The sequence below is a fragment of the Chaetodon trifascialis genome, chromosome 22, assembly GCF_039877785.1.
Source record: "Chaetodon trifascialis isolate fChaTrf1 chromosome 22, fChaTrf1.hap1, whole genome shotgun sequence".
Lineage (NCBI taxonomy): Eukaryota > Metazoa > Chordata > Actinopteri > Chaetodontiformes > Chaetodontidae > Chaetodon > Chaetodon trifascialis.
Genome location: NC_092077.1, coordinates 19,781,407 through 19,796,236, shown reverse-complemented (window position 1 = coordinate 19,796,236; position 14,830 = coordinate 19,781,407). Strand labels below are relative to the sequence as shown.

Genomic DNA, 14,830 nt, shown 5'->3' with positions numbered 1-14,830 from the left:
TCCACTCCTCTCATTTCCTCTCCTTGTTGCCTGTCTTCTTGTTTCCTCTCCTCTCTCCTCTCTCCTCTCCTCTCCAGCTGATCTTCCAAACTTGGTCATGTTCTTCGTTCTGCAGCCAAACACTCTTGAGGTTTAAACAACATCCATCTCACACACACACACACACACACACACACACACACACACACACACACACACACACACAAGGTCCGCTCTGGTCTTTACTCTGTTTCTATTTTAGCTCGACGCTCACAGACAGCGGTCATGGCTCGCTGCAGGAGTTACTTGCGAGGGCTCGCCATCTGCGTCACTGTGCTGCTACTGGTAAGCTAACTGCTAACTGCTAACAGCTAACTGCTATCAGCATGTTTGACCTTGGTTAGGGTGAATGTGATGATGAGCAACTCGAATCTTCAGCAGCAGCAGGAAGATTTATCTGGTAACAAAAAGAAATTAACTGATTTCTTAAAACGAATATTTTAATTTTAGCTTTATTGAACTTTTACTCAGAGCTTTCTTTTAATTCATATTGCAGCAGGTTTATAGTTGGAATTAAATGTGGTGCACAATTTTAATAAGTGATGATTTATTTGCTGGATGTTAAATTGTAAATATGAATTCATTCTCATTAAATTTCTTTAATCACTCTAAATTTGAGGGTTCAAAGTTTGTTGCTTAACAGCAGATTTAGTTGTTTTCCATGAGCTCCAGGTCAAAGCTGATCTTCTGTTTTTTAGTAAAATGTCAAATAAGGTGCTTGTAATGCAAAAAGATCATTTCCTTCAACTCACATATATAATAATCCGTCCTTTGGGCACATCGTGGTGCAGTAATGAGATCTCCAGTCTGAGCTGTGTTTAACTGGTTTGTCTGTCGACGGTCCTTTGTATTGTTTCTGAAAACATGTTGCTCTACGCTGACGACACACTGCTGTCTGTGACGCTCTTTACATTAATTTACATGTTAGTGATGAAATCTTTAAACATGAACTTTAAACTTACATTCTTAGTTTGTCTTTTCAGTACTTAACTATTATATTTAATGTATTTTTTTTGCCTGTATTCTCTTTTTATTGTCTTTTATGTATTTTCTTTTTAACTTTAACGGTTATCAGCTTGTGATTCACCTCTAAAACACTATCCTGCATGAAAAGCTGCTACAAGTTTAATGAACTGATATCAGCATCGACACTTCAATGAGCAACAACATGTCAAAGAAACGTTTAAGGTCGTTTCTGACACATGTTTATTTTGCATTCATACTTTTTTCAGCAAAATGTTTGTATGTGTGTCAGTGTTATGTAAGAGAAATGATGTAACATTCATTATAACTTGTTTATTTGTGTAATTAGTGGTTAATTGTTGTTTAGATTTCTTGTTCATTTCCTCTTGTTTTCTCCTTCATGCTTCTCTTCTCCTCCCACTGTTTCCTCTTTGTTTCCTCCACGAGAACTCAGAACTTAGTGATGGAAAAACCCTGTAAAAAGCCTCTTTCTATAGATACATATCGTATTTTTGTAGATATATTTTTGTCTCTTGTCCATAATGGACCTGTTTTTCGCATGCTTTTATTTTTCCTTTCTTTTTTGTTGTGAGGTATTGTGTTGTGTAATTTTCCTGACAGCATTTAATAAGTTGAAATTCTAATCATATCAGTAGCTGCAAAACAACTTTACAACGTTCAATTAAAGACTAATTGCAAGAAAATGCTTGAGTGTAAGAATACGTTGTAAAACAGAGCCTGGAAACTTTAAAACTGAGACAGATGATGTCTGCGATTCAGCGTCGTCCGAGTTCCCAGCTGATGGGAGTCTGAGCAGCGTCTCTCTGGGGAAACACAACAGTTTGAGAGGAATGTTCCTGCACTTAAAGACTTCGTCCTTCTGTGAAACCCCACAAACTCTCCGTCGCAGCAGTTTAATCCAACTCCTCTTTGACGTTTCCGCTCATTATCTCTCTGCAGGTGTCTGGTGTGCTGATGATCGGCGTCGGCTTTTCTTCCATCGAAGGCAGCACACCGGTCGCTGAGGTGAGTGTGTGTGTGTGTGTGTGTGTGTGTGTGTGTGTGTGTGTGTGTGCGTGTGTGTGTGTGTGTGTGTGTGTGTGTGCGTGTTTAACCTCACAACATCTAATATTAGAGCTGGAGATGGTAAAGTTGGACAAATCAGTACTAAACAGCTCATTCAGATTCAGATGAATTTAGCGGCCATCTGTCTCCTCCTCTGTCTTTCTGTCTGTCTCTGTCTCTGTCTCTGTCTCTTTCCTAGTTGTTTGACCAGTTGTCCAGTGATGGTTTACTGGTCCTGCAGGTGTTTGGTCCGGTCACAGTCATCTTGTCTGTTCTGGGCATCTGTGCTGCGACGTTGGACCTCAAACCTCTGCTGCTGGTGGTGAGACACACACACACACACACACACACACACACACACACACACACTGACCCAAGTCTTAAAAACTTCCTGATTTACATTACGGGGACTTTTGTTTTGTCCTCCTAAGGAAGGCGAGTCCCCACAATGTGACTGTATAAACAGACGTATGTCCCCACAGCGTAAGTAAAATATGTATTGACATGCACAGACAGAGGGGGCGGGGCTAACCTGTGATTCTCTCCTCCAGTTTTCTGCTCTGATATTCGTGGAGTTCGTGGCTCTGATGGTCGTGGCCTCACCGCTGGTTCAGGTTCAGGCTCAGGTAACTTCCTGTCTGCGCGTCACCTTTCATGCTGTTTAACGCTGTCTGAGCCGACACTGCTGCCCCCTACAGGCTGAGGTGTTCGTCACAGCTGCACACACGCTGCTCCTCTTCTCCATCACTGCTCCTCAGTTGTTTTGCGTGCTGCTCTGCAGATGGACGGTGCCGTGGATGAGGTGTTCCTGAACGTCACCCCCCTCCACACAGCAGAGCGCTACATCCAGAGCGAGCTGAACAAACTCCAGGCCTCGGTACGAGACGTGCACACGTGCAGGAAGTAAAACAGTAAAGTAAACAAGATGTCATCCTGAAAGAAGCACAGCAAACACAAACAGTCTGTTTGTCACAAGCAGTGAAGCGTGCTTTAGCCTCCTGCTGTTAGCTTAGCCTGTTAGCTCTCTCAGACATTTACAGAATCTTGTCACCATGCTCTGAAACGCTTGACACTCCTGAAAACAATAAACCAAACGTATTTTACACACACACACACACACACACACACACACACACACACACACACACACACACACACACACACACACACACACACACACACACACACTCCTAACCAACAATATCCTGGAAAGTAGCACAAAGTTACGTAAGGAGGAAGTTACATAATGGTTGTTTCGCTGTGGGAGATTATTTGTCTGCTGATGAACTAAAAGCAGGTTTCAGTCTGAACTCTGATATCTGACTTTTACATCTCTGAACGCTCTGAACGAAGTCTGTCTGCTTCTCAGGACTCTTGCTGTGGTTTGAGGAGTTTCGAGGACTGGGAGAATCAGCTTCCTGCCTCCTGCTTCTGCACGCCGCCCACTCCTCCTCCGGCCTCCGACCTGCAGCCGAGGTCAGACGAGAGAAAGACTTTCTGGATTTCTGTGAGGTTTAAGTTGCTCAGACGGCTTTAGAGTTTCTACACACGATGACGAGAAGAGCTTGAGTTTCAGTTTTTTAATTTCTTTTCAGAAATGTCGATTTTTTTCTCAGTGATTTTACAGTTTATGTTGTTTTTTATAACAGATTCATTGATTTTCAGAAGAGTTTGAGTTTCTCTTGAAGCTTTTGAGCGTCAAAGATGTTTTTAGTAACACAACAAGCTTTGAGCTTGGAGACAGTCCTCCTCAGCACCTCCTCCTCCTCCTCAGCACCTCCTCCTCCTCCTCCTCCTCCTCCTCCTCCTCCTCTTCCTCCTCCTCAGCACCTCCTCCTCCTCCTCCTCCTCCTCCTCCTCTGCAGAGGACAAACAGCAAAAACAGCTGATCTCTGCTGTTTTTGTGGCTCTGCCCTCGCTTGTGTTCCAGAAATGCTGCTTCAGTTTTCTTCTTCTTTGTCTTGCAGTAACTCCAGCTCAGAGGGACCCTGTGTGATGGTGGACAGCGACTTTTACCCTCTGACCGCACGGGTCACGGGTAAATTATGGGTTCACTCAAAGGTAACACGCTCAGACAACCCCGCCTCAGAGAGATGATGCTTATGTACGTGGTCACCTGCACTCGTGACGGCGGTGTGGTGACAAACGTTCTCGCTGCCCAGACGACCTTCGTCTGAATCACGCAGGAGTCGCAGGGAGGAGGTGGAGGTCCGGCCTCCTGTCTGTGGTGATTCAGGCAATAAAAGCACCTGGAGTTCACTGAGTGTGTTGATAAAAGTCTCATGTTTCAGTCACTGCCGCTCATCAGGCTTCACTCATTCTCACACTTTGTCTTCAGCTGTTTGTTATTGTGTGAGTCTGTCCGGACAAACATCACTGACCTCTGACCTCACTGACGGGCGGTTAGCAGGGATGTTTTTGTCCAACAGAAGCAGAAAAAGAAAGTTTTAGACACGTCGAATGTTGACCTTTGACCTTTGACCCGTGCAGCCCTGCGGTCCCATCCTGAAGAGTTACCTGAGCTTCCCCATCAAACTGAGGATAGGAATCATTTCTGCCTTCGCCACCATCACGGTAACCCGACACACCGTCCTCCTTCGCAGCTCCACCAGTTTTTTTCTCTCTGTTTGTCATTTTGCGTCCTGGATGCAGATTTTGGGTAAATTAAAAGACTAAAATATTGGACGAAAGTAATGGAAGAAACTCATGGAAACAGACAGAGCTGCACGGAAATGAGCAATGCAACTTTATACTGTGCATGTCATGTCACGGTGTGTGTGTGTGTGTGTGTGTGTGTGTGTGTGTGTGTGTGTGTGTGTGTGTGTGTGTGTGTGTGTGTGTGTGTGTTGCAGATGGCGGCCATCGCTCTGTGTCTGGCGCTCGGTCTGGAGAAATACTGGAAGACGCCTCCAGTAGAAACTACAGTCGATGACTTCAACAGAGTGAAATATCAGCCCAAACCCTCCCTCACCTGACCTCTGACCCCTGACCTCATCACCTCACGCCGCTTCATCGTTCACTCTTTGAGGAATCTTTGTTCCAAACAGCGTATTTATATTTGACAGAAGCAGTGAGCCGGGCTGGTTTTGTTCCGTTTGGTCGTTTCTAAAGATGCTTTCAGCGTGATGTTAAAGAAGACAGAGCGTCTCCAGGCGTTCAGCCTGTCTTTCATCAGGACGGTCTCACTGTTCGACAGGAACCACGCGGGGCCCTTTTAGGGAGGTTTTCAGCTCGGTGTCATTTCAAAGGATCTGCCTCACACGGAGTCAAAAACAGGCCGAACGTCGGCGTGAAGACGAGCTTTGACTGCTTCTGACTCTGCTTCTGACCACGTGCTTGAAAAGAGTCCTGACATGGACGCTCAGCTCAGGACTGAAGCAGGAGGCTGCTGGCTGTGATGAACTGCGTTGTAAATCAAGTTTATTGTGTCAGTGACGTTTGTGTGGTCTTCAGTTGTAGTTCCCCCTGCAGCCACAAGATGTCAGTGATGCTGGACATGATGAGCCTGCAGCAGGTCAGTGAGTTGTTGGTGCTTCAGTCGGGTCAGATTCCTCACTAAACGCTGCCCTGATAAAGTTTGGACTAGAAATGATCTTCATGCTGCAGATTACTGGAACATGAAGCAACAAATGTCATTTTTATGAAGATGAATTCACATTTGTTAAACAGCGAATCCACAAACAGCAACTCCCACACACACAACGACGTGATGACTAAACTGTTAATCCTCAGCGTACCTACAGCGAACTGGTGCTCTGCTGCTGCTGCTGAACATAAACAAGCTCCGTCCAGCTCCTCGGACTGGTGTCCTCATCCTGCAGTAAAATGTCTCCTGTGACTGAAATCTGATTCCACGTGAAGTTATTAGACTGTTCAGACTGAAGCATCAATGTTTGTTTGAACTGTTTTATGTACAGTTAGCTGGTCAGTTTCCCTCCTCTGTCTCTGTCTCTGTCTCTGTCTCTGTGTGATTGTCTGAGTGGACGCAGGTGCAGAGCGTCACCAGGTGCATCTCATCCAGTAATCGAGCCTCCTCCGTAGACTCTGCTGGCAGTTGCTGTTGTCCAGAGTCAACATCCAAACCTGCTCCCAGCTCCTCCAGGGTTTCCGTCCTCGCTGCCGGCCTTGTGTCCAGTCCTTGGAAAGTCCTGCCTGTCTCGTCCTTCTGTCCAGCCTTCCCAGCAGTTCCGCTCATGTCTTCTAGAGTCTGGTCGCCCTGCAGACCTGCCCCGCCTTCCGTTCAGGCCCGTGGTCATCCGCCTGAGGTTTCCTGCTCCGTCCCAGTCCGTCCCGCTCCGTCCCTCTATTCTTCACCTCTCAGGCCGCCAGACTCTGCTCTGGACCTGCCGTCCTCACGTTCCCACCCCGGTTAACCTGCAATAAACTACCTGAAATCTCTCACCTGTCTGCCTCTGTGTGTTAACCTGTTAGCCCTGTAAGTGCAGTACAAGCACAAAGTAAGAGACAATAGAAATACTGAAGTAAAGTACAAATACCTCAAAACTGTATTTTGTAAAAAGTACAGTATCTAAGTAAATGTGCTGTATTTTAGATAATTTGAGATGTACAAAACAATCATGTGGTACAAAAGTGTTTGACATCTGACAACACGATTCTGTTTGATCCACTTGAGTTGACTTTTGTTATATATTGGTCTATTGTGTGTAAAGTACTTTAACAGAGCGCTTCTGTAACTGTGCCAAAAATCATTGTACTATTCAGGAAACTGGAAACCTCGACAGGGCGGCAGATTATTTATTTATCTTTAATCTTTACGTGACAGGGACAAAGCACAATACGTTGATAGAATAAGCTAATTTCCACACGTTGTCCCGTCGTCGCAGCAGTGCCATGACGACGGGCGGAAAAGAAGCTCAGATGGACGCCTTTTCGTCCTTCTGTGTCTGTTTGTCTCTTCGTTAAAGACACGCTCAGTTTTCACAGGATTTCCTCTGAGACGAAGCTGACAACTCAACTTTTTCCACTTTCACCCTCAACCTGCACAGAACATTCACACGAGCTCAGGAACACACAGAAAACACAGGAGAGCAAACGCTAACAAATGCTAACTTCGCTAATTATTAAATGTTTCTAGACAGATACACCAAAGTAAAGTGAGCCAGTTGTCAGCAAGTTGCTAAGAAATACTTATTTGTCTGAGAAAGCAAGTTGCTAACAAATGCTAATTTGCTAATCAATAAGGCTTTTAATAAAAGCATGCTAATAAAATGCTAATAAATGCTAATTTGGGTCAGAGGAGGTTGGAAAAAGTATTAATATTGCTGATTAAGTAAGTTCATAAAAGACAGCTAATATTAAACTGAAATGCTGACTAAGCTAAAACAGCAAGTCGCTAACACAAACTACCACTGCTGATCAATAAAGCTAACTTTAAAAAAATGCTAATCCAGCGAGGACAGCCAGTGAAAAGACAATGACAGGAAAACATTCCTCAAGTTTGTTTTCCGTCTCTTTACTGTCGAGCTGTGCGGGTTCAGCAGGTGACTTAAAGATGGAGGTTCGTGTTGGGACTCAGGTGAAGCCGTCAGTGCCAAAGGTGAGCACACCTGGCTGAGGACAGACAAACAGAAAAGGGTGAGCTCGTCCTTACAGCTTGCATAAACATGACAAACGTTCAGAAGTTTGAAATCTGCTCTCCACCTTCTTCTACAACAGTGCTGGCAAAGGCTCATGGGTATTGTAGTATTTAGAGTAACACATCTAAAGCTTAACCCAACAGAATCATTAAGGAGGCGTAGAGGGCATGAAGACAGCGGCTCAGTGTGCGTCCATCTCATTGTTTAAATGCTTTTCCTTTTCTTTTTTTTTAATGGTACACAGTGTGCTGTGACAGGGTGGAGCCGCCCGTCCAGGCCTCCATGTTACCTCCACAGTATATTTCCAGGGTGGCGAGGCCGTGATTCGGTGTTTTTTTCGGGAGGGATTTCCTGCTCTGGGTCAGTTCTGGGTTTTGCAGCAGCAGCAGATGCTAACATCCTGTTTCAAAACGTGCCCCTTCCTCATTCAGGGCTTTTCCAAGCGTGCCGTAAAGTGAGCCGACAGGAAACTTCGCCTAGGGCGCCACCCAGGCACCACCTTGGGTTTCTATAATCTGCCCACCGGATGGGAATGAGTCATCCACAATCTCTCTGATTACTTTCTCATTGCTTGTTTACAGCCTGTCTGTGCATGTCCTGCTGCAGCTCTGCCAGAGCTGTTCTGGGAACAGTCCACCACCATCCACCACCGTCCACCACCGTCCACCACCGTCCTGCAGCCAGAGGAGACCTGTAAGACAGACAAAGTGTGTGTGTGTGTGTGTGTGTGTGTGTGTGTGTGTGTGTGTGTGTTCATTAATCATTAAAAACAGTAATGGATTTATGAAACCTTTGTCAACATATGAGTGAGTGAGATGATTGAGGTTCAGCTTTATGATCCAGCTGTAAGATTTAGATTTAGTTAGATTCACGGTGGGTTCAGAAAGTCAGTAAATAAAACTTTGTTTATCAAAGTGCTTCACAAAACAAATAGGAAGAACAAAACAACACAAAATGAATTAAAGGGAGAATAAAGAGAAAATTAGACAAAGTTGAGTCGAAACAGGTGAGCTGAGTCACACCCACAGACCTGCTGCTGGTTCAGCGCTCAGGGCTGCCGGCGGCACAGATCCAGAGGTCGATCCAGAGATTCAGAAACATTCAGAAAGAAGCTCTGCAGCAGCAGGATGCACCAAACCAAGTTTTGGTAGAAAACTAACCAACGCACAGTTTGTTATGACAGGGAAAACTGTGCGATGGTCATGTGGTCATGTGGTCATGTGGTGTGTGGTGTGTGTGTTTTGTTCATCTCAGTTCTCTCTCTCTCCTCTTCAGTGAATCTGTGTTGCAGGTGGAGTCCTCGGATTGGAGGGTTTGAATCTGACTGGAGCCAGCCGATTGGACGGCCAATCAGCAGGAGCTATTTAAACTCCAGCTGACAGCAATCGGCCCTTCTCTCTTTTCCCACTCCAAAGACAGTGAAGCAGCAGTCCTGGCAGTTTGTTTGTGGTCCAGTGTTGTGGTTTATGCGTTAGCAGCCTAGGTTAGTTTTCTTGTTGTTTATTTGTTTTGTTTGAGTAGGGAAGTTCAGGGCTCCAAAGAGATGTTTTGTTTGTTATTTTGGGCGTAGTTCGGCTTTGCATCCAATTAAAGCTATCTTTATTTTTGGATTTATTCTGTGCTGCTGATCTTTCTTGGGAGCGGGAAGGGGGGGGCACACATACCATGTTATGCCTGGTCCTCCCCTAGACCAGGGACGTAACACCCCACACGAGGGCAGGCGGGGTGGTGTGATCCAGGTCTGGTTCCAGTGCAGCTGCTGGCTGCGGGTGTGTCTTCATTTTCATCTCAGAGGTGTCAAGTTCAGTTTCATCATCTCACTCTCACTTCCTTCATTCTCCTCATCTGGCCCGAGGAGAAATCAAGGTTGGATCACCGCCGACAAACCTGTCTTTACTTCCTGTTTACACCAAACCCAAACACCCCGAACAGGTTGGGAAACCCCACCAGGTCAAAAGAACTGTGCTGAAACACGAGTCTGTGTCGGGGAACTCTCAGCGTGGTCAAAGTGCCGCTGCTCTGACACGATCGCCAGTGTCCTCCAATCACACGGAGCGGCTGCAGGTGAAGTGAAGATAACGTGAACATGCCGACAGATTCAGAGTTTTTGTGTTTTTAGTCAGCAGACTGTGAAGCTGTTTTTGTTTTTTTGCTTTTAAATGAGGCGTCGCTTGTCAGGACGTCGTATCAGAGTTTGAAAGACTCAACCTTCAGAGTGACGTTCAGACGCCGTCCACCACATGAGGGGTGAATTCTGGCACCTGCTCTCAGAGGAGACGTATCCGAACAGACGAAGACACGCCTGTCAGCCATATTTCAGTCAACTCACGTATGTGGATCTGCCGTCTCCGGGCAGGTTTAAGATCCACCATGACAGACGACCACTTATCCGTCTGCCTGAGCCTTGCCTCCAGCTGCTACACCCCTGACTATGAGAAACTAGCATCCTCCTCCCAATGCCAAAGACCCCATTAAGGTAATCACTCCCTTCCCTGAAATGGAAAACATGTGTCTGTACAGCAGCAGCTTTATGCAGCTCCTCATGGGAGAGAGGCCGGGGTTTCAGGCTGCTGCGTCTTCTGATTGTGAAGCGAATGTAAAGCTGCTGGCGAGCTCGCTGCAGCGTGTTTGTCTGGATCTTCACGTTTCCTTCCAGGCAGAAATCATCGTCTGCTCCCCTGAAGTCACTCTGCGAAGCGTCCAGGATGTTTTCTGCCGTCTCAAATGGACCTGATGACAGGAAGCTCTTCATCTGTGTGGTCATTTGTGCAGACTGATTGAGTTTTGAAGAGCGTCAGATTGAGAGATAAACGTTGAACAGCAGCAGCTCAGCATGATTTATTAAAAAATGGAGGTTGCGCCGTTCAACGTGTATCTCACAGTGCGATCTCAGGGATCCGGTTCGGACCAGAAACCCACAGTCAGACCTTCAGTCAGAGACAGGTCCTCACAAAGCGCCTGATGCACAGCTGGAATAAGCTCAGGGTCCAGTCACGTTTGGAGCGTTTCACCTGAAGATCAAGTCGAACCACAGGCCGGTGTGTTTGTGGTGCGACAGCAAACGGACCAACCAGCAGTATTTGGTGATGAACATGTGTGATTATAGTACAAAAAATAAACTCCAAATAAATCCTTCAACCTTCAAGACCTTGAAAACCGTCCAGGAAGTGACCTCATAATAGATCCCTTTCAGCTTTAGCTATTATAAATTCATGCAAACGGTGGGGAAACTGGACCAAAACCGCCTCATCAACGCGTTCCCTGTCAGCCTGCTTAACTTCATGTTTTCTCCTAAAAAGTCAGTGCGAACAGGAATCAGAGCAGAACTCAAACACAACCATTTCCAGTCTGTTCAAAGCTGCCGTGGAGCTGCAGCCTGGATCTGATACGTCACCTGAGCGCAGGTGTCGGGATCAGACCGCATCTGGTCATGGTCTGATTGGATCTCTGATTGGATCAGATGTACGTGCAGTCTGTGCAGCGTCTGTTTGTCCTGCAGCTCAGATCAAAATGTGGCTCAATCCAAATCAGGAGGAAGAGTTTTAACCTCAGCAGCAGCAGCAGAGACACACGAGGCCTGAATCTGATTCATGTTCAACAGGAGAGAAAGACTCATGCAGCAGATTTTAGTGATTTTTGAACATTGGGGCATAAATAGTTTCACCTTCCTTTCAAGAGCGAGAGTGTTTTTTCCCATCGACGGGTACAACATGGTGGCTAGTTTCACTCTCATATCTCTGTCTGATTTATCTGAGGTGACACTTCTGAGCAGCTATAAGAGGTCACACTTGAAAACCACAGTTAAAGCAGTCGACCTTCTGAACCACAGCGACGTCCGATCCGACAGGTGCGTCCTCTGCAGCGCCAGCGTGGCGAACATGCTCAGTCTGTGTGGAGCCATCGGGCTGAAAGTGGGACGAAAAGGGTCCGACACACAATCTGTAACGTAAGCTGAAGTGAAGGAGAAAATCAGCTTAAAGAAAAGATAATCAAGCCAAAAGGCTGGAAGCTGGCTGCCGTCCAGGAGCCCTCAGTACGTGATGTTCAGGGCGCGAGGTGAAGCTTGGGAATCACACGTTTCCCAACACGTGTGGCATTTCATCGTCTTACATGTGGGTGGATTCTGCAGCTCGACCTTCGAGAGGAATCCAGAGAACTGTGATCCTCTTCGACTGCTCGTCTCTACATGCTGAGCAAGTAACGAGATCAGCAAAGTGAAAGAAAAACAAAAGATTCTCCTCATTCAGGGACTGTACGAAAGTAATTACTAATAAGATAATCACATATTTCGACACTGCTGCTCCCTGCCAGAGGTGGAACTGAAACACGGCCCCCAGCTTCTGTTCTGCGATGAAACAAAAGGAAAAAGTGGCATTAAGAACGAAACTAACCGCTGCTCTGATGTGTGTTTTCTTTCACATCCTGCAGTCTGAACATTCAGTTTTTCCACCACCTCTTCACACAGGCCGACCGCTCGGCATCATCCCCAAACTCTGCACAGCCCCGGACCAGGACCAGGACCAGGACCAGGACCAGGACCAGGACCAGGACCAGGACCAGGACCAGGACCAGGACCGGTCTCTGAAAAGATGCGTTTAAAGGTTCAGATGGTTCAGCTGTTTGAACAGCGTCGCTCTCCTGGTTTAAAGTCGTCTTGTTTGACACAAAGTAAATCTCACAGGAGACAAACCAAAGATCCTCCAGCCGTCCCCCCGACATGTCTTTGCTGAAGACTTTCTATAAGACAAGAAACTGTCTCTTTGTCTCTCTTAAAAACTTCCCCCGCCCGCCGCTGAAGGAGGTTTGGGGGTTTTTGTGTTGAACTGTTGGAACTTGTCGGGTGTTTGTTTTTACACAATCCTTCAGGTCAGATATCCGTCGATAGAAATCTCAACGTCACCAACAAACCAGTTTCAAACCAGATTCCACCGTCTGCTCGTGCTTTCGTTTTTGGTGAAATGACAGTGAAAACAGGAACAGAGTGAAACCTAACAGCCGTTTTGGTGGATCAACGTGAACAATGATGGGATTTTGATCCCCGCACAGCCGCCTGCTACGACACTTAGCTGAGAGTTTAGCGTCGGTGAGCTCGGGTATCAGACAGCCCGGCGTCGTCCACAAACCTGTGGAACAAACACAAACAGCACAAAGAAACACAAACACACACGTTTAAGATGCACACGAGTAGAGATGAGCTGCGAAATTTAGAAATTCAAACACAGAGGACACACAGAGGACACACAGAGGACACACACTGTGTCTGACAAACTGAACTATCTGTGCCCTCTTGTGAATACGACAAATGTGGCATATCAAGTTCTTTCTTTCTTTCTTTCTTTCTTTCTTTCTTTCTTTCTTTCTTTCTTTCTTTCTTTCTTTCTTTCTTTCTTTCTTTCTTTCCTGGTATGAAAAGCATTGTGCTGAATATATTGCTATGATCCTGGCTGGCTGGTGTTAGCCGTTAGCTGACCCTGTGAATAGTCACCACATCACCAAAACATGTATCACACATTAAACAGGACATCAAATAATTCCATAATATTTTCTATTTTATTTCGTACAAAACCGTCTGTGTTCACGTCAGGAGTTTTATTCTTTGTGCAGCTTTTAATAAAATGATAAGAAAAGGCTTTTCCTCTCCAGCTGTGCACAGGTGTGCTTCACCTGATTGCTGAATGAGCTTCACCTGAGCTGGACTGAAGGGCTTACCTGCTCCTGAGCTGCCTCGGCGTGGAGGTCTGGGACTGCTGCTCTGCTGCTGCTCAGCCTGAGTTCATGGTGTGTTTGGACTTTGTGGCTTTCCTTAGCCTTGACTTCCTGTTGTGGGTGTTTGACTCAATAAATCTCAAGGATTTGGTGGTTTTAAAGGTCTTTAAAGTCTTTTTTGTGGCTCAGCTGGGTGAGTGGTGACGGCCACCTCGGGCCCGTCGGCTCATTCAGAACAATGTTGTTCCAGCTAACTTAAGCTAGCTTAAATAACAACACTATGAAATGTGTTATTATTATTATTTTTTTTAAATGAAATGAAAATAATGAAACCTTTAGTCTGAATCGTCTCGCTCATTCATTCCTGTGATTTATGCGTCATGCTGTGTTCCTCATTGTTTCACCCGCTGAGTGACGTTGGACAGCAGAGTGAATTCAGCGGCGGTCTCAGCGTTGATGATGTTCAGATAGCAGCACAGTGGAGGCTGACGCAGAGCCGCCGCTATCAAACATTCAGTGATTGGCTGCAGCTGCGTTTGCTCTGCTCTCACTGTGCGACAGGTGCTTTCCATTTGGCCAACACGCCTCCTCGCTGCCCTCCTTCTACCACCTGTTTCCTCACGAATACAAAGGACCCAGAAGGTCTGCGGCAGTCGCCAGTTTATCCCTCGCGCTGCTTTATCGCGCAAGACAACAAGCAGAGCAGGAGAAGCCGACTTGATGTGACGTTAGCTTCTTACTCACAGGACGAACAAACGTCAGTTCATCGTCATACTGCAGGATGAAGGTGTGTGATGTGGTTTGGGTTCAAACTGCTCACACGCTGTTCTCGTCAAGCCTTTGGTCGTGTTTTTCTGTCCGGAAGGTGACATCTTCCTTTAATGTGAGATAATAATTCATGTGCAGCTTTAAAGAAAAGTACCTGACGTCTCATGACCGCTGCTCCAAAACCGAGCGCAGATCAATTTCCAGCTTCGTGGAATGTGAATAGAAATAACATCAATACATCAACGGATCATAAATAAATAAAATTACCCATCAGGATTGGAGGCTTTTACACTCAGGCCAGTATCATAAGATTAATTTAATTTTCCTAAATGAGCCGAGATGCCCTTCAGGAAATAGAAAAGGCCTTTTGTCTCATGTCGTGTGGTGTAAGGGTGATGAGGAGAGCTCACTTAAGTCCATCAATAATTCAATAAATAAAACTTTTAACAAGCGGCAGTGAGCAGTGCATTTCAATTCATGTTTAGTTTCAACGGACAAACATGCGATACATTATGATATATCAATGTTTACGATATATGAATGTTTGCATCTTCACTGCACAGAGCAGGCAGCCTCACTGCCTTAATGCAGGAGAGGTGGAGGCGCTCTTTTAGCCCTGAGTACCGTCTTCTCAGGCTGCACAGAGGCTCCATCAGGCAGGTTGGGCGGACCGTATGTAGCCTGACAGGCGG

At 46.0% G+C, this 14,830-nt stretch overlaps 1 protein-coding gene across 1 annotated transcript; it reads left to right on the top strand.

The window, feature by feature from the left end:
* The first annotated feature begins 229 nt into the window (after positions 1–229).
* On the top strand, positions 230–6,466 carry LOC139350725 (23 kDa integral membrane protein-like). The gene is made up of 9 exons (XM_070992273.1): positions 230–324; positions 1,963–2,028; positions 2,267–2,389; positions 2,619–2,693; positions 2,849–2,944; positions 3,437–3,543; positions 4,035–4,128; positions 4,558–4,641; positions 4,920–6,466. Exons 1-9 carry the CDS (start codon positions 265–267, stop codon positions 5,040–5,042), a joined length of 828 nt encoding a protein of 275 aa, XP_070848374.1. The 5' UTR covers positions 230–264; the 3' UTR covers positions 5,043–6,466.
* The last annotated feature ends 8,364 nt before the right edge of the window (positions 6,467–14,830 follow it).

Excerpts from the sequence above, each read along its gene's own strand:
- LOC139350725 (XM_070992273.1), top strand. The coding sequence starts at position 265 with ATGGCTCGCTGCAGGAGTTACTTGCGAGGGCTCGCCATCTGCGTCACT. Across the intron at positions 325-1,962 it reads GCGTCACTGTGCTGCTACTG|GTGTCTGGTGTGCTGATGAT; the intron begins GTAAGCTAACTG and ends ATCTCTCTGCAG. Across the intron at positions 2,029-2,266 it reads GCAGCACACCGGTCGCTGAG|TTGTTTGACCAGTTGTCCAG; the intron begins GTGAGTGTGTGT and ends TCTCTTTCCTAG.